At 35.1% G+C, this 25,294-nt stretch overlaps 1 protein-coding gene across 21 annotated transcripts in view; it reads right to left on the reverse strand.

The window, feature by feature from the left end:
• IQCM (IQ motif containing M) overlaps nucleotides 1-25,294 on the reverse strand; it is a 464,883-nt gene that overhangs the window by 318,260 nt on the left and 121,329 nt on the right. For all 21 annotated transcript variants that reach the window (XM_054683879.2, XM_054683878.2, XM_054683880.2 and 18 more), the window contains 2 exons: nucleotides 16,615-16,705; nucleotides 12,360-12,448 (listed from right to left, as the gene is read on the reverse strand). In XM_054683879.2, the coding sequence (XP_054539854.1) occupies nucleotides 12,360-12,448; nucleotides 16,615-16,705 (180 nt within the window). The remainder of the gene's footprint in view (nucleotides 1-12,359; nucleotides 12,449-16,614; nucleotides 16,706-25,294) is intronic.

A 25,294-nucleotide genomic window follows, 5' to 3' on the forward strand; every position in this document is an offset into this window, starting at 1 on the left:
GTCAAAGATCAGACGGTTGTAGGTGTGTGGTATTATTTCTGAGGGCTCTGCTTTGTTTCGTTGGTCTATATCTCTGTTTTGGTACCAGTACCATGCTGTTTTGGTTACTGCAGCCTTATAGTATAGTTAGAAGTCAGGTAGCATGATGCCTCCAGCTTTGTTCTTTTGGCTTAGGATTGTCATGGCAATGTGGGCTCTTTTTTGGTTGCATATGAACTTTAAAATAGTTTTTTGCAATTCTTTGAAGAAAGTCATTGGTAGCTTAATGGGGATGGCATTGAATCTATAAATTACCTTGGGCAGTATGGCCATTTTCAAAATATTGATTCTTCCTATCCATGAGCATGGCATGTTCTTGAATTTGTTTGTGTCCTCTTTTATTTTGTTGAGCAGTGGTTTGTAGTTCTCCTTGAGGAGGTCCTTCACATCCCTTGTAAGTTGGATTCCTAGGTATTTTATTCTCTTTGAAGCAATTGTGAATGGGAGTTCACTCACGATTTGGCTCTCTGTTTGTCTTTTATTGGTGTACAGGAATGCCTGTGATTTTTGCACATTGATTTTGTATCCTGAGACTTTGCTGAAGTTGCTTATCAGCTTAAGGAGATTTTGGGCTGAGATGATGGGGTTTTCTAAATATACAATCATGTCATCTGCAAACAGGGACAATTTGACTTTCTCTTTTCCTAATTGAATACCCTTTATTTCTTTATCCTGCCTGATTGCCCTGGCCAGAACTTCCAACACTACGTTGAATAGGAGTGGTGAGAGAGGGCATCCTGTCTTGTGCCAGTTTTCAAAGGGAATGCTTCCAGTTTTTGCTCATTCAGTATGATATTGGCTGTGGGTTTGTCATAAATAGCTCTTATCATTTTGAGATATGTCCCATGAATACCTAGTTTATTGAGAGTTTTTAGCATGAAGTGCTGTTGAATTTTGTTGAAGGCCTTTTCTGCATCTATTGAGATAATGTTGTGGTTTTTGTCTTTGGTTCTGTTCATATGATGGATTACATTTATTGATTTGCGTATGTTGAACCAGCCTTGCATCTCAGGGATGAAGCCAATTCGATCATGGTGGATAAATATTTTGATGTGCTGCTGGATTCGGTTTGCCAGTATTTTACTGAGGATTTTTACATCAATGTTCATCAGGGATATTGGTCTAAAATTCTCTCTCTCTTTTTTTTTTGTTGTTGTGTCTCTGCCAGGCTTTGGTATCAGGATGATGCTGGCCTCATAAAATGAGCTAAGGAGGAGTCCCTCTTTTTCTGTCGATTGGAAGAGTTTCAGAAGGAATGCTACCAGCTCCTATTTGTACCTCTGGTGGAATTTGGCTGTGAATCCATCTGGTCCTGGACTCTTTTTGGTTGGTAGGCTATTAATTATTGCCTCAATTTCAGAGCTTGTTATTGGTCTATTCAGGGATTCAACTTCTTCCTGGTTTAGTCTTGGGAGGGTGTATGTGTCCAGGAATTTATCCATTTCTTCTAGATTATCTAGGTTATTTGCGTAGAGATGTTTATAGTATTCTCTGATAGTAGTTTGTATTTCTGTGGGATTGGTGGTGATATCCCCTTTATCATTTTTTATTGTGTCTATTTGATTCTTTTCTCTTCTTTATTAGTCTTGCTAGCTGTCTATCAATTGCGTTGATCTTCTCAAAAACCAGCTCCTGGACTCACTGATATTTTGAAGGGTTTTTTTGTGTCTCTATTTCCTTCAGTTCTGCTCTGATCTTAGTTATTTCTTGCCTTCTGCTAGCTTTTGAATGTGTTTGCTCTTGCTTCTCCAGTTCTTTTAGTTGTGATGTTAGGGTGTCAATTTTAGATCTTTCCTGCTTTCTCTTGTGGGCATTTAGTGCTATAAATTTCCCTCTACACACTGCTTTAAATGTGACCCAGAGATTCTGGTATGTTGTGTCTTTGTTCTCATTGGTTTCAAAGAACATCTTTATTTCTGCCTTCATTTTGTTATGTACCCAGTAGTCATTCAGGAGCAGGTTGTTCAGTTTCCATGTAGTTGAGCAGTTTTGAGTGAGTTTCTTAATCCTGAGTTCTAGTTTGATTGCACTGTGCTCTGAGAGACAGTTTGTTATAATTTCTGTTCTTTTACATTTGCTGAGGAGTGCTTTACTTCCAACTATGGGTGCCTCTCTGAGACGAAGCTTCCAGAGGAAGGATCAGGCAGCAACATTTGCCCCTCTGCAATATTTGCTGTTCTACACCTCTGCTGGTGATACCCAGGCAAACAGGGTCTAGAGTGGACCTCCAGCAAACTCCAACAGACCTTCAGCTGAGGGTCCTGACTTAGAAGGAAAACTAACAAACAGAAAGGACATCCACACCAAAACCCCACCTATACATCACCATCATCAAAGACAAAAGGTAGATAAAACCACAAAGATGGGGAGAAACCAGAGCAGAAAGGCTGAAAATTCTAAAAATCAGAGCGGCTCTTCTCCTCCAAGGAAACGCAGCTCCTCGCCAGCAACGGAACAAAGCTGGACAGAGAATGACTTTGACAGGTTGCGAGAAGAAGGCTTCAGACGATCGGTAATAACAAACTTCTCCAAGCTAAAGGAGGATGTTCGAACCCATTGCAAAGAAGCTAAAAACCTTGAAAAAAGATTAGACAAGAGGCTAACTAGAAGAAACAGAGTAGAGAAGACCTTAAATGACCTAATGGAGCTGAAAACTATGGCACAAGAACTACGTGACGCATGCGCAAGCTTCAGTAGCTGATTCGGTCAACTGGAAGAAAGGGTATCAGTGATTGAAGATCAAATGAGTGAAATGAAGTGAGAAGAGAAGTTTAGAGAAAAAAGAGTAAAAAGAAACTAACAAAGCCCTCAAGAAATATGAGACTATGTGAAAAGACCAAATCTACATCTGATTGGTGTACCTGAAAGTGACAGGGAGAATGGAACCAAGTTGGAAAACACTCCTCAGGATATTTTCCAGGAGAACTTCCCCAGCCTAGGAAGGCACGCCAACATTCAAATTCAGGAAATACAGAGAACACCACAAAGATACTCCTCGAGAAGAGCAATCCCAAGACACATAATTTTCAGATTCACCAAAGTTGAAATGAAGGAAAAAATGTTAAGGGCAGCCAGAGAGAAAGGTCGGGTTACCCACAAAGGGAAGCCCATCAGACTAACAGCAGATCTTTCGGCAGAAACTCTACATGCCAGAAGAGTGGGGGCCAATACTCAACATTATTAAATAAAATAATTTTCAACTCAGAATTTCAGATCCAGCCAAACTAAGCTTCATAAATGAAGGAGAAATAAAATCCTTTACAGACAAACAAAGGCTGAGAGATTTTGTCACCACCAGGCCTGCCTTACAAGAGCTCCTGAAGGAAGCACTAAGCATGGAAAGGAACAAATGGTACCAACCACTGCAAAAACATGGCAAATTGAAAAGACCTTCGATGCTAGGAAGAAAGTGTATCAACTCATGAGCAAAATAACCAGCTAACATTATGACAGGATCAAATTCACACATAACAATATTAACCTTAAATGTAAATGGGCTGAATGCTCCAATTAAAAGACACAGACTGGCAAATTGGTTGAAGAGTCAAGATCCATCAGTGTGCTGTATTCAGGAAACCCATCTCACGTGCAGAGACACACATAGGCTCAAAATAAAGGGATGGAGGAAAATCTACCAAGCAAATGGAAAACAAAAAAATGCAGGGGTTGCAATCCTAGTCTCTGATAAAACAGACTTTAAACCAACAAAAATCAAAAGAGACAAAGAAGGCCATTACATAATGGTAAAGGGATCAATTCAACAAGAAGAGCTAACTATCCTAAAAATATATGCACCCAATACAGGAGCACCCAGATTCATAAAGCAAGTCCTTAGAGACCTACAAAGAGACTTAGACTCCCACACAATAATAATGGGAGACTTTAACGCCCCACCGTCAACATTAGACAGATCAATGAGACAGAAAGTTAACAAGGATATCCAGGAATTGAACTCAGCTCTGCACCAAGCGGACCTAATAGACATCTACAGAACTCTCCACCCCAAATCAACAGAATATATATTCTTCTCAGCACCACTTCGCACTTATTCCAAAAAAGGCTAAGTTTTTTGTTGTTGTTTTTATTCCTAGGAGAGTTCTAGGCCACCAGAAATACGTATGAGCCATGAAAGCAAACTCTAAAGAACTTTAAACCCCTGTGTAATATAGCTTTCTTTTATTTTCTGAATTTAATTATTTACACTTTCTTGCCAGTTTGGTCATGTTTTAAAAATTATTTTTTCATATTTAAGCAGCATTATTAAGTATTCTGTACTCAGAAGTCTTTCTTTGCAGAGTTGTTCACCATATTCTCAGAAAAAGATACAATGAAACAAAAACACACTGATGATTTTTTCCGGTGTATTTTTTATTAAAAATGAAAACAGCATACTTGAGCTCCTTAGAGCCAGATGAAAATATTTATTCTAATAAATTAGGTAACTTTCCTCATTAAGTAGAAAAAATATGATAATTGGTACAACACTTTTACAAAATAAAATGCCAGTATCTTAGTTAATCCAACAAAATATAGTAAGCCCTTTTTATGTGCCAGACATTATTCTAAAGAATTTAGTATGAACAAATCAGTCAATGCTAACTGCCTTTATGGAGATTATATTCTAGCAGGAGGAGGCAAACGATACCAGATAAGTAAAATAGGCAGTATATCTTGATATCGTAAATGCTAGAAATCAAAGAAAGAGAAGTAGATAGGTCTGGAGGATGTGGCTATGCCTATGACAGAGTAGTCAGGGATGGCCTTACTGTTAGAGAGGCCTTTGGGCAAAGCATGAAAAGAGTGATGGATTGATGCCTGTAATCTCCAAAGAAAAAAAACTTTCCAGGCAGAGAGAACAACACATACACAGTTCCTGAGTTTGACATGTTAGGTTGGAAACGCCTATTAAAAATTAAAAATCCAGGTGGAAACCTTAATTAAGCAGTTGAACATGAGCTGGAGTTTTGGAGAATAACCAGTCTGGAGATAAACTTGTGGAATCATCAGCCTATTAACGGTACTTAAAGCCATGATCTGGATAAAATTACAAGAGAATGTTGTTTAGCTAGAGAAGAAATTAAAAACTTGATATCTGGGCCTACTGTAACCACCGGGAGCCTCAGGCTCCCAGTAGGAATTTTAAAAATTGTCAGCATATAGGTGGTCTGGTTAAACAGTAGTGCTCTTCAAAGTGAGATTTTGGAAGTATTACAAAGATTTTTGTAATTTGGAAGTATTTCTAGACCATAACTATTGGAGAATGTATGTATTATGATGGAGGGCAAAATCATGGGAGGAAAAGAGCTCAAGGAGTAGAAAAGTGAATGGATTAAAAGATGATATCTATCCAAGATAAATATCACCAAAAACTATGAAAAGATTAGTGTTAGAGAAATTGACAAGGATCCAGGGTCTACATTTCTTTAAAGTTATGCAAGAATAGATACAAATCAATAGATTACTATAAGGAGAGGATATAGTTTGATGACATGAGATTCAAAGCTGAGCATGCTAGGGAAGACAAAGGGAGAATGGTTTGGAAACAGCAATGAGGAGCAAGGAGGAAACCACCCCACCACCAGTCTCAGAGGTATGAGACATGGGAGGAAAAAAAACCAGCACCACCTGAAAGGGTGGCAGGGGAAGAAATGTCTTCAGGGCACAGATTTCAGTTAGGCCAGGAAGGGGAAGGAAACATTCAGATGAGGTTAAGGATTCTGAGTTTTTGCTGGCTATGAATTCAGGGAGCATAATGGATGAATTTCAGGAGTGGGAGGGTTGAGGGGTGACATCAGAAAAGAAGATATACAAAATTATATAGAGTGGGGTTTTAGTGATCGTAGGTGCCCTGGAAGTCCTAGGTGTCTTGTGGAGACTGAGGTAGACACAGCTTAAATACATAATGAGATCCGTCTTAACAGTCTGAAGGCTGTCAACTTGGCAAGTAGAGAGAAATAAAGAATCTTGCCAGGAGCTGACTTTAGGGGATCCCTCCTCTCTCCTGCCAATGACTATGTAGAGATGTCTTTAATATCTGAGAAGCAGCCATCCAGAAAGAGGAAATTTTCTAACTTTTTATCTCTTTGAGGGCCATTTCATTCTTTCCTTCAGGATTACAGATGATGAAACTAAGCCCAGAGCTTTGAAGAGGTTTGCACCAGGCCACACAGAGAGTTGGTTATTATGTAGAGCATTATTAGCTTTTTTTCTTTTGAAAAAGTCTCTTAAAGTGTTTCTCTTAACAAAAGAGTTTCTGTTTCTGCCATGGGTCTGATTCCTTACAAAAGCTTTACAATGATCAGTAAAATGAACACTTGAGGAATATCAATTTAAGAGTGACCTACCAAATGTATCAAAATAGAAGAGCAAAAGGCAGAGTCAAGGTCTCTAGCAGGATAACAGTGACAATAGCAAAAATAGCAGACTCCACGAAGGGCTACAGTTATTGTATTTACACAAGACCATAAACCTCACTACCACTTCCTGAATTTACAATGTGATAGCGAAAGTCAGTCAATGTTGTGATGGGGTATGTCTTGTGATTACAGTAATATGTCCTTTAGGACAGGACCAAAGCTAAGTAATCAAACAACATGTTTTTTAGTATATTATGCATTAAAATTTATATGAATGTAGGAAGTTGCGACTAATTATGGTAGCTCAATTTTATTAAGCACCAGGAGGTACACTATGCACTTGACAAGCATTATCTAAACACTTTGAGGTTGGAATTGGTATTATCCCCCCTCTACCCAATGAAGAAATTGAGTCACAGTGCAATTAAGTAACTTGGATAAGATTTGATGCTAGAAACTGGCAAAGCCAGAATTCTAACCTAATTAGAGTAACTTCAGTGCTTTCACTATTAATCACTATACCATACTGCTTTAAAAGGCAAGGCTTCAAAAGGAAATCGATAGATAATTTTTTAAGCAAATGGATAGAAATCATAACTTGCCTTATATCTTATGTTCTAATTTCCTTTTCTTTTTCCTTTAATAAGAATAATTCTTTATTCTAAAGAAGAATTGAGGACCTCCAGTCCCAAAATGGCAGCATAGAAGCAAGCTAGCATAACCCCCTAGAAAACCATAAACAAATATATGGTGCCAAGATTATTACCAGAAATATATCAGAATTCAAACACAAAAATTATGAACACAAGTCAGTTCTTGGGGCCACAAAAAAGTGAAAAAACTTCATGTAGGCAGTAAGAAAATTGGCACATCCACAATGCCTCACTCCACATTCTTCCTGGCACCAAGTATGCAAAAAATACTCCCCAAAATCACTGTTTTGACACTGGAAAAGTGAGATCAAAGTGAATGAACAGCTTATTCACCATCTTGGGTTCTCTGACAGGAGATCTGTCCCTCCCCTGGCCCATAAGAAGCATCATTAGTGCCTGAAAGGAGAAATATCCCTGAGGACAGGTAGAGACAAAGTAGGGATGCAGGACTACTATCTCCAGCTCTGGAAACTGCTCTACAACTTGGCCAAAGGCCAAATAAGAGTGGCTTTTAAGCAGCATCACACTCCAGGAGCATGGGCACAAACCTTTGCCAGCCTATCCCACTGCTGAGATATCCCCATTGGGACTTCCTGCACTTGGGAAGAGTAGCACTCCAAACACTTGCTAGAGCTGAGACAAATCTGGGCTTAAGGTGCCATCTAGAACTGAAAAGGAGGCAGTTGCCTGACAGTAAAGAACCTATAAGCAAATATATCCAATAAAAAAATAAAAGAAACAAGACAGAGAAGACAACAATAAATAAAATAATAATTAAATAAGACCAAATTAATCTTACAATGCAAAGACATAGATGTACATCCACAAGTAACAACCACAAACAGGGAACCATGATTTCCCCAAGCATACAAAGCAAAGATTTAGCAACTGACCCTAATGAAACAGCAATTGGTGAGCTCTTCGACCAAGAACCAAAAATAGTAGTTTTAAAGAAACTTGGTGATCTCCCGGATAACACAAGAAAACAATCCAGAAAACTTATTAGAGAAATTTAACAAAGAGATTGAAATAATTTTTTTAAATTAAACAGAAATCTAGAAACTGATAAATATATTTGCTGAACTGAAAAATTCATTAGAAGCTCTCAACAGAAAGGATCAAGAAGAGCAAAGAATTAGTGAGCTCAAATACAGACTATTTGAAAATACATGGAGAAGAAAAAGAAAAAAGAATGAAAAGCAAGAAAGATCACCTAAAAGATATAGAAAATTACCTCAAAAGACCAAATCTAAGAATTATTGGTGTTTAAGAGGGAGGTCAGCAAGAGCAAAGGGTAGAAAGCTTATTCAAGGAAATAACAGAAAACTTTCCAAAACTTGATTAAAGATAAATATCCAGGTAAGGGAAGGTCAGAGAACACCAAACAGATTTGACTCAAATAAGACTACTCCATGGCATATGATAATCAGACCCTCAAAGGTCAAGGATAAAGAAAGAATCCTAAAAGCAACAAGAGAAAAAAAGCAAATAACATAAAAAAGCTCCATTTAATCTGGCAACAGACTTCTCAATGGAAATCATACATGCCAGGAGAAAATAGAATAACATTTTCAAAGTGCTGAAACAGAAAAACTATTGCTAGCTAAGAATACTGTATTCAACAAACTACAGTTCTAATATAAAAAACTGATAAATTCTTTCCCAGACAAGCAAAAGTGGAGGTAATTCACTACCACAATACCCATCTTACAATACATTCTAAAGGAAGTTCTTCAATCTAAAACAAAGAGACACTAATGTGTTTTTAAAAAATGGAAGTTATAAAACCCACTGGTAAAATTAAGTACAAGGACAAACCCAGAATACTATAATAATATAATTGTTGTATGCAATCCACTAATAAATAAATCTAGTATGAAGTCCTAAAGACAAATCTAGCAACAACAATAATAGCTAGATTGACCTGTTAAGAGATTGATAATGTTTCAAAAAAAAGACATACGAATGGCCAATAGGCATATGAAAAATGCTCAGTGGAGACATGTGAATCAAAACTACAATGAAGTATGATATTACCCCAGTTAAAAATGGCTATCAAAAAGACAGGAATAAAAGATGCTGATGATATGAAGAAAGAGAAACCTTAAACACTGTTAGTGGGCATGGAAATTAGTACAGACATTATTCAGAACAGTATGAAGTTTCCTTACAATTGCTAAAACTAGAACTACCGTATGATCCAGAAATTCTGCTATTGGGTATATATCTTTTAAAAAGGAAATGAATGTATCAAAAAGACATCTGCATTCCCATGTTTATTGTAGCACTATTCACAACAGACAAAATATGGAATCAACATATATGCCCATCAACAGATGAGTAAAGAAAATGTGACACATATTATGCACAATGGAATATGATTCTGCCATTAAAAAAGAATGAAATCCTGTCATTTGTGACAACATGGAGGGAACTAGAGGTTGTTAAGTGAAGTAAGCCAAGCACAGAAAGATAAATATTGTGTGTTCTCATTCATATGTGAAAGCAAAAAAAAAGTTAATCTCAAAGACAAAGAGTAGATTTGTGGTTATCAGAGGCCATGAAGGGCAGGGAGGAGAAAAGATGAAAAGAAGATGTAAATATATGGGTTGCCAGAAGAAATAAGACCTAGTGTTAGATAGACCAGCAGGGTAACTACAGTTTACAATAATCTATTGCATGTTTCAAAATAGCTAGAAGAGAAGAATGGAAATGGTTCTGTCATAAAGAGAAGACAAATATTTATGGTGATGGACGTCCCAAGAACTGATTTGATCTTTACAAATTACATGAATGTATTAAATAATCATGTGTATCACCAAACTATGTACATGTGTTATGCATGAATTGTAAAAAAAAAGAAAAGAATTGGGTGATAATTTGAGTCCAGTAGGTTACCATATACCCCAGGGAAAACTGCAATATCTACATTTTTTACTATTTATATATTATCTTGTTAAATAGACCTCAATGACTATGTCAGATATTCATTGAAGCTATAAATTATTATGTAGAGTTATAATAATGATGTGGAGAATAAGCTTTTTTGTGCAGACTTTTTAGACTATAGCCTTAACATGAGCAAAAAAATTAACAACCATAAAAAGTATTCATTATTTTTCACGAAAGACACAAAGTGTGGACCACTCTTAAATTATTCCAAAAAATTGAACATTTTTCACATTTTACTAATAGCTTACACAAAATAAGTTGGTGGCCATAATCTTTCAGATATTTCTAGCCTTACTTTAAAAATATGTAATTATAAAAGAATGTTGTGGCTGAAAATAAAATTAAAACTTCCTAAATAACAAATCAGTGAAAATCCCTATTCTTATCTGATTAAAGATACATTTCATTTTAAAGGAAAAAAGAACACCTACTCTATAGCATTTGGAAAGAATGATTTTAATTGTAAAACTTTTTACTTTTTCAGCATATTCAACCTTCCAATTCTCCATGAAGTTACATGAGTATTGAGATACTTATAATATCATAAAAATAATAATCTCAACAATTTGTTTTTAAAGCATATAAACTAAACTGCATAACATTTTGTTTATTTTGATTGGTATCTCTGCAGTCTATGTATAATCAGTTTTTAAAAAGAACTGTAAAAAATAGTATCTAGTATTTTATTTTCTCAATTTCTTTTTTTCTTTAACAGTTATTGAGTTTTAGCCTACTGTGCAGAGACAGGTACACAGATAATACTGAAGTATACTTCAATTGGGTGGCTTTCCTTTTTAATTTACATTTGTTCATTCATTTAACATATGGTTATTAGCACCTACTATATATGTGTCATGCACTGGAATAAGTATAAGGAGTCTTTTAGTTTCTATGAAGTTACGGTTCAATTAATAAACATTTCACAATTCAGCAGAACATTCCTGCATGGGTAGAACCTTTAGCAAATTTCAAAACTTATCACATGGGTGACTACCAATTCTGCCAGCCTTTTCCATTCACAATTTCATAATAATCTGTAGCTAATAACCAGGATTCTCTCAAATATTTTAGAAAAGTTTTCTACTCTTGTTTAGCATTAAATAAACTATGGTCTAGCCCCTGTATATAAGCTCCATAAATACAGAAAAATAAGACTTAAATGAATTTCAACATCCAAACTAAAGCTATGAGAACTGCCAAGTCCTTCAAAGAGCTAAGAAGTTCCTCTGCAAGATGATGACACAACTGACCCATGTGAGGTGAATGATACTTGAAGACTGAGGCGTTCATCAACCTTTTGATCATCCTGAATAAATTCTAAATGTCACAGAATTAGTAGAACTTTAACTGATGGTAAAGAGCTATAGAACACAGCTTTCAAGGAGATCAGATTTCAAGAGTATTATTTATTACACCCATTAGACCCTAGCCTTGTATAAATATTTGCCTACATTTACTTCCACACATGTATATTCAATTTTAGAATCAGTTGAGACCCATACATTATTGTATTGCCCTGGGACCTCAAATTATCTAATAAAGCCTTAAAAGAATTTAAGCTCTGAACCAATGTAACAATCAAAATTGTAAAATACATCTATTGCATATCTTCAACATTTTGACAGCATATTCACAAATTTTAGTTTTGGTGAATATTGATTGGAATCATGAAAACATGATTCATAGAATTTGTTTGGAAGTGGGCTTCCACTTAATGCTTCAGTTCCTTCTATAATAATCCAAACAAAAGGTGGTAAAATTATAAAGGATATCATATGCAAAAGTGCCTTGAGAACCCAAGGAAGAGTTTATTCAGCAAACTTTTAAAAATTTCTCCTGAAATCAATAAAAGTCCTACTTTACAAGAAGAGTTTTCCCTTAATGACAGCCTGAAGCTCATGAGGAAGAAGTTAAAAAGCGGGAAAACTAAAAAATAGTTGCTTTGAATCAATAGCCCCCTAGGTCTTTAAGCAGTTCAAGTTCCAGAGAGTTCCTCGATCACATTTAAGGGACTTCAAATAATCATCTATATTCTCTTTTAAAGAATTGTATGTATTTTTTAAAAACAACAATAACTCAACTGTAAATAAACTTTTAAAATTGCAAATTGTATCTTTATAATTTACTACAACCTGCAATATTCATATTTTTAAAAATCCAGTCTCTCAATTTCAGATAAAGGCATGGAAAACTAGTTATTAGTAGTTGTTTCCAAAATCTGCTTATCTTTGATACAGTGTTTGAAATGAAAATAAAGGAAATAACTCTGTTCAATACTCGCTCTTTGTTTTTGCATTTAAATGAATGCAAAATAATGAAAATCAATGTGCTGCTACCAACATTTATGTATAAGACTCACCAGGTTCTTTCAGAAGTTCCAAGTTAGAGGTCCCAGGTTGTAAGTAAAGATGGACAGGAAAGGGATAGAGTAATTCCAACATTCTGTTTCTGAAACATTAAGTTGGATCTTTAAGTAATTTGATAGTCCCTATTTTGTAATACAAATCTTCAACACTAAAGTTATAGGACTAAATGCTAATCATAGAAAACCACTTGTCTCTGGTCAACAGGACTACACCTGTTGTTCCCTCAGTGCCTTGCAGAGTAAATATTATTAAACAAAGACAAAATACTACCAAATTTTGCTGGTTCTGAGACAAATAACAAATAAGAACATTTGCTTTCCAAATGAGCCCAAACTAGCAAAAATCAGGAAAATGAACAAGCATCATATCTATCTATTTCTTCAGTGTTTTGCAAGAGATTTTTGAGTAGCATGTTTTCCTAACATGATTGAGAGAGCTTCAATATCAACAGCTGAATCAAGTATCACATAGAAACTTTGGAAAATGTGAATAAGAAAAAAAGAAAGAAAATAAAAATCTCCCCTAATCTTATTACCCTGATATTTTAGTAATAATTGCAAACTCTTCAATGCTTCCTATAGGCTAGCATTTAGGGCACTATTCTAATCCTTTTTATATGTTTTACCTGATTTATTCTTCAAAACAAGCATGTAGGTACTTACTATTATGATGCTCATTGTATAAATGAAGAAACTAAGACATTTAGGGGTTCAGCAGTATACAGTTCAGATTATTCCAGCTAGAAATGGGTGGGGTCAGGACTCAAATTCAGGCAGTGGGACTTCAGGAACCATATTACTATTTTATACTGATTCCATTCGACATGATTAGCATATGGAATATATTTCATTCCTTTTCTCTGTTTAAGTGTACATAAATGCACGCAAAATTGTATACTATTATTTTGCACTAATATATCACAGAGATCTTTCTTTATAAATGTACAAAGGTGCACATTGTTATTTTGACCCATTACATAGATTTCCATGTTATTTTGGCCCATTACATAGAAATTCATTGTATAGATTTTAACATACTGATCGCTTATTTACCAGTGTTCTTCTGTGGGATATATTTGTTGGTTTTGCTTTTTTGTTGTTTATAAACAAGGATGAAAATCTTTGAACATTCATGTTTGTGCACCTGTATTTCCTTGTGTTACTATAAATGCCTAGAAATTAAAATGTTGGTTTGAAAATTATATAAATCTTACATAAATTTCTAGAATTTTAAAACATTTGCCCAGAAAGCAGCATGGTCTATGAAGGAGGAGACTCTTCAGAGATTCACATTTGGCACATAGTAGGCACTCAATAGATAGTAAAGAAATAACTAATGATACGATCTATTAATTTGGCTGTCACTCATGTGGTCATGCCCACAGAGCTGGCCAAAGGACTGAGGTATCCCTTAAGTTGTATCAAGAGAAAATAGAGAGACGTGAGTATGCAGTCAGTTTTATAAAATTCCATTTGAAATTCTAGAACGTTTTTACATATCACCAAGAATGGGGTCAAATTTCATTGATCAGGCATAATTTCCTTTGCTTTCTAATATCTGGTCAATGGATAAGTGTTATTTAATCTCCAAGTTAGAACTAATTATGTATTTTCAATTGTTCCTGACTAATGAAAGATTCTAATGGAAGTAGACCATTCAACCACTGAAGCAAAATATTTTACAGACATTAAGATGAAATGGCAGTTGCTTCACACAAATATGAAATGCCAGGAGGGATTCTATCATTATTTTATAATATCCTCATTCTGTTATGAAATTGATCAGAACAACCTAAACATGAATTGTCATGTAATACAGGAAACTCACTGATCACAAAACTGGGCAAAGAAATCCAGGCTCACTTGCCTAAATTACAGAATGCATTTACTGAAATGCAGTTGTCATACCTTCAAATGCACCAAATAATATCAACTAAAAATTAGCACTAGTAAATAAGTGATTAATAAATGCATTTTGTTGATGGGAAATTAAAATTTAGGATGAACCCATATCTATCATCATCATAAAGAGTATTTTAATGTAGGGAAATCTTTGAATTTAGAATTCAAAGGTACACTGAAGAACTTTACCTTCTTAAACTTACATTGAAATTGTAAAAGTATTCAATTGTGTTTTCCCACCACAGGTCAAAAATAGACAAGTTTAGAAAAGGGAAGAAATCATATATTTAAAAGATTTGATCATATTCATGTTTTGCTCAAGGAAATTTCTTTTGTTGGGCCAATATTTCAATAGTCATCCCAAAAGTATTAGAGTCATCTTAACAATCAGCATTTTTCAAGGCATCTTCAGGATAATTATAAGTTGTTTATATACAACTTTTCTCACAGGGGTCTAATTAACTTGAACAAAAACCTTTTGGGAGTTTCATAAAGAGTTGGGTCATTCATACTAATTAGTCCTAGAGCCTGTCCCTGCATTGTTAACAATCTCATATCTAATTTCCCAACTGATTATATTATCTTTTCTTCTGCTTATATTCTCATTGCTGTTTCCTTATCTTCATTATGTGGTGAACTCGATTTCAAAAAAAATTTTGGTCTAATGACATTCTATTTGTCTAGTTAAGCACAGGTTTCCAAAAATCCTTAGTCACCAAGGCCCAAAGCCCTTATTTGTCTTTCCCCCTGCATTCCCATCGCACTTTTAACATTAATGAAATGAAGCTAACTGTTAAAGTAGGAAACAAGTTACCACCATCAACTAGCTATAAATAAAGACAAGGCAGCCCAGGTGTATTGAAGCTCAGGCTTTACATGCCCTGAGCTGTCACTGGAAGTACATGCACTTGCTCTTAATTTCAAAGGATGTTGATCTTCCTCATTAAGCAGGATATGTTTTCATTAAAAACGGGAAGTTAGGGTGTCAAGGGACCTTTATCTTCTACCAGTTGCAGAAGAAACAATTCTTCGGAAAATAGTCAACTCTCTTGAGAAAGACATTATACTGAAAGATATTATACCTGATCAGATTTATTAATAAGTGCTTCACTTGTCCCTAAAACATTATTATTCTGCCATGGTTTACCAGCCTCATCTAAAGATACTGAAAATGATTTTCAAATCAGTTAACCTTTTCAGTTAGTAAAAGCTGACTTGAAATTCTAAACAATTTGGCTAAATTGCTATATTAACTACTCTTTTAGGAGCTACCAATTTGCTAGACCAGTTTGGATCTTGAGTTAAAATGGGTAACTCAAAGGCAGAGAAGAAATTTATAAAAACTAGTAAATTTCCAATATAATAATTTCTTTTCCTTTGTAATTAATATCTTCCCTTATCATGGGTATAACCAAACCTTTAGTATTAAGGCTGTGTATATATTTCACTCTTTCAAATCTGAGTATTGTATGACACTTAAGCCAAGAAAGTGGTTACCCTGAGCATGGATCTTCTAGTGTTAAGCACATAGTTCACAACTTAAACGTTGGAAGACCCATAAAGTTCTTCATAGCCTTGCCAGCATTTCCTCAACTAACTTATAGCTGTGCCAATTACCCCAAATTTCTGACCATGTTATAATATCAATGAATTATTGTAAAACAAGCTACTGAAAAATATATTTTAGCAGAGAAGTATTTACTGTCTGTAAGTATAAATGTTCTTACCAAATATGTGCTGAAGGGCTTAGAGGTTCTGTCTATAGCTTCAGCACCAACTATTGTGTATGTAATTTTAAAGTTATCTTGAAGATGGTGATGCTATTTCATGCAATAATTCAGAAAAGGAACTGACCCATCTCCAGACACTTTTGGAAAGCAGAGGCAATGCTCAGAATTCCTGTGTTCAAACTATGTTCTGTAGAACCAGCGTCACCTTCTGTTAGAAAGACTAACCTTTAATTATTAGATTTAGAAAGGAAAATTATAACTTACTCTGCTCCATAATTGCTGCAGATGAGTTATTAAAATTCTAAACTTATGTAATATTATCATAAAATATGGCATTTTTTCCCCAGGAAAGCCACAAATTGGATTCAAGCTTATGCACTGTAAAACCCAGATGGTTTACTTAACTACTCAGACATCCTTCAGTTCAAAAGTTAATTGAACTGAAAACAAAAATTTTGATAATTGATATGCTTTGAGGAACTCAAGCAGAACAATAAATTAGCTTCATGCATGGGGTGTTAATAGAAAAACTTGAGAGACCATGACAATTGGTCAGGGAATATTGGTAAAGTAGAAGAAAATATATATTTTCTATAGGTTAACTAATTATACATTACCTGGACTCCTCAAAGTGCTGTTGCTTTGCTGTCTCCATTTTTTTACTCACTGGTTCAATAATAGTCATGATTTTATCCAATTTAACTTGTCCTGAAATTTTGTTAAAGTTTTAATTGCATACTATTAGTTTTCAAGTTGTAAGTGCATTTTTCAAATTCAATTGCAAATCACAGATTTTTAATAACAAGAGCTATAATCTTTTAAAATGTTACTAACACAGAGATACTAAAAATCACAGCTGAGTAGTTTTCTTCACTCCATGCTACTCAGATGCTTTGCAATTACTAAACTTTAGGACTGAAAATTATAGTGCAAATGAACTACATATATCAGAAAGGAGATTGCTCTCAGAGAAATGGCTGCAACAGCATAGCATATACCGATGAATACAAACAGCCTCATTTATACATATCAGTATTATTATAATCATTATCATCACAAAGCTTAGTTCTTACAGAAGGGGCTGCTATTTTAAAATAATTTGGCAAATCTCTAGTTCCTATAAATAGGAACACAAAGTGCTCCAGAAATCTCATTATTTGATAGAGTAAGACTAAAGTTCACAAAAGGCAAAGGTTCTACTTTTTAAAAAATCTACTTCTTCAAGTCTAAAGAGAAATTTACATAAGTATTTTTAAAATACTCATTACTTTCTATTGTCCACAGATAATGGGACCAATATATAGTTTGAAATATTATAACAAAAATATTATCAGGTAACTATTGAGCACCTTCTAGCTACTAGTTCAGATATATTATTAATAAAAGATACAGAACACATGAGAAGAAACCCTCTGCTTTAGAAAATTACAGACTAGTTGGATCTCAATGTCATCAAAAAGAAGAGCGTACTAGACTGAATTATGTAACGTATATTCAAAATGTACGTTCAGAGAACATAACATTTTTGTAGAAATGGAAAACAGAATATCAATATGGATTAACTACAGTCGGCCTTCGGTGTCCTTGGGTTCTGCATCTGCAGATTCAACCAACCACAGATTGACAATATTCAGAAAAAAAAATTTAAAAATACAATAAAAATAATATAAATTTAAAAACAATATAGTAGGAAAGCTATTTGCATAGAGTTTGCATAGCATTTTGTATTATAAGTAATCTAGAGATGATTTAAAGTACAGGAGAAGAAATTGATGCCAATCATTTTGACACTACTCCACAAGATACAGAAAGAGTGAACCCTAATTCATTCTTTGAAGCCAGCATCACCCTACTAACAAAACCAGGAAAGGACATAACTAAAAAGAAAACTACAGACCGATATCCCTGATGAACGTAGATGCTAACATCCTTAACAAAATACTAGCTAACTGAGTCCAACAACATATCTAAAAGATAAGCCACCATGATCAAGTGGGTTTCATACCAGGGATGCAGGGATGGTTTAACATATGCAAGTCAATAAATGTGATACACCACTTACACAGAATTAAAAACAAAAATCACATGATCATGTCAATAGATGCAGAAAAAGCATTTGACGAAATCCAGCACCGCTTTATGATTAAAACTCCCAGCAAAATCAGCATACAAGGGACATACCTCAATGTAATAAAAGCCATCTATGACAAACCCACAGCCTACATAATACTGAATAGGGAAAAGTTGAAAGCATTCTTTCTGAGAACTGAAACAAGACAAGAATGCCCACTCTTACCACTCCTCTTCAATGTAATACTGGAAGTCCTAGCCAGAGCAATCAGACAAGAGAAAGAAATAAAGGGCATCCAAAACTCTAAAGAGGAAGTCAAACTGTCACTGTTTGCTGAAGATATGATCATTTACCTTGAAAACTCTAAAGACTCCTCCAGAAAGTTCCTAGAACTGATTTAAAAATTTCAGCAAAGTTTCCAGATACAAGATTAATGTACACAAATCAGTAGCTCTTCCATACACCAACAGTGCCCAAGCAGAAAATCAAATCAAAAACTCAACCCCTTTTACAATAGCTGCAAACAAAAAATAAAATACTTAGGAATATACCTAACCAAGGAGGCAAAAGACCTCTACAAGGAAAACTAAAAAACACTGCTGAAAGAAATCATACATGACACAAAAAATGGAAACACATGCCATGCTCATGGATAGGTAGAATCAATATTGTAAAAATGACCATACTGCCAAAAGCAATCTACAAATTCAACACAATCCCCATCAAAATACCACCATCATTCTTCACAGAATTTTTAAAAAAACAATTCTAAAATTTATATGGAACCAAAAAGAGCCTGCATAACCGAAGCAAGACTAAGTAAAAAGAACAAATCTGGAGGCATCAGACTACCTGATTTCAAACTATACTATAAGGCCATAGTCACCAAAACGGCATGGTACTGGTATAAAAATAGGCATATAAACCAATGGAACAGAAGAGAGAACCCAGAAATAAACCCTAATATTTACAGCCATCTGATCTTCAACAAAGCAAACAAAAACAAAGTGGGGAAAGGACACCCTTTTCAACAAATGGTGCTGGGATAATTGGCTAGCCACATTTAGGAGAAAAAAACTGGATCCTCATCTTTCACCTTATACAAAAATCAACTCAAGGTGGATTAAGGGCTTAAATCTAAGACCTGAAACTATAAAAATTCTAGAAGATAACAGTGGAAAAACCCTTCTAGACATTGGCTTAGGCAAGGATTTCATGACCAAGAACCCAAAAGCAAATGCAATAAAAACAAAGATAAGGACACATGCACACCTATGTTTATTATGGCACTGTTCACAATAGCAAAGACTTGGAACCAACCCAAATGCCCATCAGTGATAGACTGGATAAAGAATGTGTGGTACATATACACCATGGAATACTATGCAGCCGGAAAAAGGAATAAGTCCATGTCCTTTGTAGGGACATGGATGAAGCTGGAAACCATCATCTGCACCAAATTAACACAGGAACAGAAAACCAAACACTGCATGTTCTCACTCATAAGTGGGAGTTGAACAATAAGAACACACGGACACAGAGAGGGGAACATCACATTATGGGGCCTGTGGGGGGTGGGAGAACATTAGGAGAAATACTTAATGTAGATGACGGGTTGACAGGTGCAGCAAACCACCATGGCACATGTATACCTATGTAACAAACCTGCACATTCTGCACATGTACCCCAGAACTTAAAGTATAATAATAAAAAATAAAAATTTAAAAAAGATAAATATTTGGGACTTAATTAACTAAAGAACTTTTGCACAGCAAAAGGAACAGTCAGCAGAGTAAACAGACAACCCACAGAGTGGGAGAAAATCTTCACAATCTATGCATCTGACAAAGGACTAATACCAGAATCTGCAACAAACTCAAACAAATCAATAAGAAAAAAATACAAAATCCCATCAAAAAGTGGGCTAAGGACCTGAATAGACAATTCTCAAAAGAAGATATACAAATGCCCAACAAACATATGAAAAAATGCTCAACATCACTAATGATCAGGGAAATGCAAATCAAAACCACAATGTGCAAGAACAGCCATAATCAAAAAATTAAAAACAGCAGATGTTGGCATGGATGCAGTGATCAGGGAACACTTCTACACTGCTGGTGGGAATGTAAACTAATACAGCCAGTATGGAAAACAGTGTAGGGATTCCTTAAAGAACTAAAAGTAGAACTACCGTTTGATCCAGTAATCTCACTACTGGGTATCTACCCAAAGGAAAAGAAGTCATCATACGAAAAAGATACTTGCACATGCATGTTTATAGCAGCACAATTCACAATTGCAAAGACATAGAACCAACTCAAATGCCCATCAATCAATGAGCGGATAAAGAAACTGGTGTATGCATGTATACACACACACACAATGGAATATTACTCAGCCATAAAAAGAAATGAATTAATGGCATTTGCAGCAACCTGGATGAGATCGGAGACTATTATTCTAAGTGAAGTAACTCAGGAATGGAAAACCAAACATCATATGTTCTCACTGATATGTGAGAGCTAAGACATGTGGATGCAAAGGCATAAGAATGATACAATGGACTTTGGGGACTTGGGGGGAAAGGTGGGAGGGGGATGAGGGATAAAAGACTACAAATAGGGTGCAGCGTGTACTGCTTGGGTGATGGGTGCACCAAAATCTCACAAATCACCACTAAAGAACTTAACTTGTAGCCAAATACCACCAATACCCCAATAACATATAGAAAAAGTAAATACATTTTAAAAAATAAAACATATGGGAAAATGTGCATAGATTATGTGCAAATACATACTACACATTTTATCAGGAACTTGGGCATTCTCGGATCTTGGAATGATGGAGGTAGGGGAAGTCCTGGAACCAGTTCCCCAAGGATACCGAGCAAAGGCTGTATTTATAAGGTATTGGTTAGCATTCCTTGTGAATTATCTCATGTAAGCTTCAACAGTTTTGTTCTGTTTTTGTTTTTGTAAAGTACTGTGATTAGTCCGTTTACTCGGAGAAGCAACTTTCCCAAGATCCTTTAACCTGGAAGGTACAGAGCCAGGACTCCATTATTTTTCACTGTGCTCTACACTGCCCCCTGGAACTTCAGGGGATTCATCAGTAAAAGTGGGTAATTTCTGCCTTGTTTACTTCAGAAGGTAACTATAAAGCTCAGAGGACACACTTTATATAAAGACACGTGGTATGTTAAGTGATATCATATTAAGGTAAAGGAGAATTTTTAAGTTTGAGTCTTAAGAATAGAAACATTAAAATATTTGCCATATGCCAAGTGTGCTAATTGCTATATATGGATTATCATGTTTTATTCTTAGAGACATCCCATAGATTAAGTACTATTACTATCTCCATTTTACAGATGAGGAAATGAAAGCAGAGCTGTGATTATTTTCCCCAAGATTAGACCATTAGCAATAGGTAGAGATGATATTCAAACCCAGGCAGATAGCCCCTGGAACCTGAATTCTTAATCACTCTGCTGCTCAATAATCCTGTTTGTTTACTGTACTTATTTATAGAGTATCTACTTAGTAAAAATTGCTATGCTAACTCCTGGGAGGGGAGCAGTGTAGAATATAATGGTTAATAAAGCACTATTGCTACCTTCAATGGACAGCATAACAGTGAAAATCACTGCAGAAAAGTGAAGGAGGAAAAGGATGGGGCAAAGGTGATGGGAGGGGCAATCTGGAGATATAAAGAGTGAAATTTTACAGCAATGGTAAAGAAGTTAACCTTGCAATGAAAGAAAGACAATCATAGAAGCTAAAGAAAGCATTAGGATTTAGTGAAATTTTTGTTGTTGTTTTATTTTTCAAGGCAGGAGGTTTTCAAGTCAGATAGGAAAGGAGCCAATATAGATCAAGAGATTAAAGATACTCACATCTGAATACACTTGGAATTGAATACATGAGCAGGGAACAGGTTCACTACATACCTAGGAAGGATATGATGAAGTTCACAAGTGAAGGTATTATTTAAGGATAATATTATTTTGAAAGCAACATTATGAAACTAAATTTTCACTAATGAGGAATTCACATTTGTAAAAATACACATCTATGCTTAAAACATACAACATATATGTGTATCTTGGTTTATTTATTTGCAAATGCACAGGAAAAATATGGAAGAATGTATACTACAGCAGAGACAATTAGTACTCACCAAATTATCCATGTGCTCCCCTATATTTTCCATACCCCTTTAAAATTACTTTGAGGACATGTAATTAGACTCTAACCAATGAGATGTGAGTACATGAGGTGTGAGCCCCTACCAGACATGGGCTGAAGTCCACTCTTTCCCTGCCACAGTGCCCCAGGAAGCCTGTGCACCAAATGGTGGAGCTATAAGGTAAACTGTCTATCACACTGTGATTGATGTAGGGGGAAAATAAGTCTTTATGAAACATGAAGCGACAGAGAATCTAGGGTTCATTTGTTACTCAACAGAGTGCAACCTTTCTTGTCTAATATTTACACCAAACTAAGACCATCAACAGTGTCTATCTTTGGAAGGAAGTGGAAAATGTAGTATTGTCAGGACTTTCCCTTTCAATCCTATATATGTATGTATTTTTTAAATCTTTATAATGAGCTTGTGTTAATACAATAATTAAGAAAAAGATATGTCTATTTTAGAGAAAAAAAACTGTTAAATACTTTGGGTATAATCCTTTTAAGTGCTAAACTAAAAGCCCTCTATAGACCATTGAGCTAAGTCATATTAGGACTGCATCCAACATACAAAATAAATGCAGATATACTTTTTAAAAAGTAGTATATAGAGTTAAAGGAGATCTCTAAAAAGGCAATTAAAACATATGAAAATCTAACATTGCTGCAGATAAACCTTTAGATGGCAACTGAGACTTAGTGTGTGACTTTAGGCCAATTATAACATCTCTGAATTTCTAACTATTGCTTATGTAAAATCTAGTAGCTAAACCAATTCCACCAAACTAGAATTTCAGTTCTGAAATATAAATTATAAATAACCTCTGATTAGAATACTTATTCAAAGAGAGACCAAAAGGGAGACCAGGGCAAAAAAAAACAGAGGTAAAGTGATGAATTCTTAGAGGTTTTACAATGAAGTTAAGCAAAAGGAATGTAAGGCATTAAAACTGCCAACTTAGGTATGAGCTGACAGGCAAAAAAGAAAAACAAGAACAAAAACTCCCAACCAAAAGACTCTAGTCTCTAGCACTACTTACTATGTGCTCCTCAGAGTCCAGCTGGAATTATTCATTCACCTGAGCTCAATCATTTGTTCATCTGAAATCAATCATCCATTCAATTTCATTCACTTCTGACAATTTTGCCTTTCTCCTTCATGGGCTCATTTTGCTTTGACCACCTCCAGCTATTGTGTGTTCCCCAAAGCTATTTCTTTCCTTGGCTACCTTCTAACCCTTTACTTGAATGATATGGTCCATGACCTTGGCTATATTTAGCACTTCAATGTGCACAAATCCATATATCTTGCTTAGACCACTCTTGAGATCCAAATTTGAATAGCCGACTATCTCTATCTCAATCAACATGTCCCTCTCACACATAACGACACTACTGTCCATCCATAAGCCCGAAAGTCATCTCCACTATCCACTCTCCCTCAATCCCCTAATAGAGTCATTAAATCCCTTCCATCCTTTCCCACTCATACTCTCTCAATTCAGACCTTTATCATCTTTCATCTGGTACATTAGCAGCTTCTCCACTTGGATTCCTGCATCCAACCATGAAACTCTAACCCATCCTCCATACTTTCCATAAATAATCTTTCATTTCCAAATTACGGAATTTTAAATTATCATTGTGTTATTGTTTTCTAATTTAACATCACAGTAGTCAGAGAACAGGTTTTGTATAATTCTAATTGTTTGAAATTTGTTGACTCCTATTTTATATACCATTGTGTAGTCAGTTTTCATAATGCTCCATATTTGTCTGAAAATAGTGTATATCATTTAATTCTTAGGAGCAATGTCTTATATCCACCTGATAAATCAACTTGTTAATTTAATTGTTCCCCATTTTGCTAGTCATTTCAAGACTCAGCACAAGGGATATTCTCTAATCTATCTTAACATTGAAACAATTTGCAGCACTCATTGTTTGGTTGGCCCACTATCCCTTTACTAATCTGTAAACTCTCTGATCATGTGGACTGGGACTTATTTCCCTTGAATCCTCAGCACTTCCTTATAATACCCAGCACATTCAACAAACATTTGTTATAAGAATCAATAAATAAATAATTTGTTATAAGAATCAATAAATAAGACATTTAATACCTCTTATTCAGTTACATAGATTTTTCAGTATCACTTTTACGTTTGCCAGTGCCATGGATTAATTTCTTTCCATTACTTTCTCGGATACTTTCTCGGATACCGTAGATACTATATACATACTTCCACTAATTCCCACTGTTCTCCTGACCTTCATAAAGAATCCCTATTTCTCCCCCTCCTTCCACACACACACACAAAAAAACAGCATCTCTATTTCAGATTGTAAAAATCGTCTATGTTAAATAGTTAAACTGAACCAATGTATTACTGGAAACTAGTTTTCTAGAATTTAAAGCTCAAGCAAACTGGAAATTCAGTGTCAGAAAAGGGAGTGTGTTCCTCATCACAGATATCTGTTAGCAGAAAATTTCAGAAGAACACTGTAGAGGGGATTTTATGTTGTGAAAATAGTTGGGCTTGAAGAGCTTTAAGGTCTCTTCTACACAAAACTTACTACTATGAAAGTGCTTCAGGCTGGTAAAATCGTTTTCATTCGAACAATGAGAGATTTTATATTTTGTACACTGAATAATCATAAAATGGTTTTCTCACCTTTCTCTCTTTTTAAGACCCACTATTTAAATTTTATTTAATTTCATATGAATTATAATGAAACTTAAAAATTTTAAAGTTTCAAATTTATAGACAGATTCATTAGTCAAGAATGACAGATTGCAATTTACTGACATTTCACATTCTAGTGTGTGGGCTGGGTAGATGTCATATAATTTTCTACTGTTGGAATTTCAAGCACATGTGTGTTATATAGAATGCCAATTCCTCACTAGACTGTGAACTCTGACGGTTTCTTGAGGACAGACATTGTGTTTTTATGCATCCATCCATTTATTCAATCATTCATTCAACAAATATTTACTGAATACCTACAATGTGACAGGCAGTCTGCTA

This window comes from Pan troglodytes, chromosome 3 (genome assembly GCF_028858775.2).
Source record: "Pan troglodytes isolate AG18354 chromosome 3, NHGRI_mPanTro3-v2.0_pri, whole genome shotgun sequence".
Classification (NCBI taxonomy): domain Eukaryota; kingdom Metazoa; phylum Chordata; class Mammalia; order Primates; family Hominidae; genus Pan; species Pan troglodytes.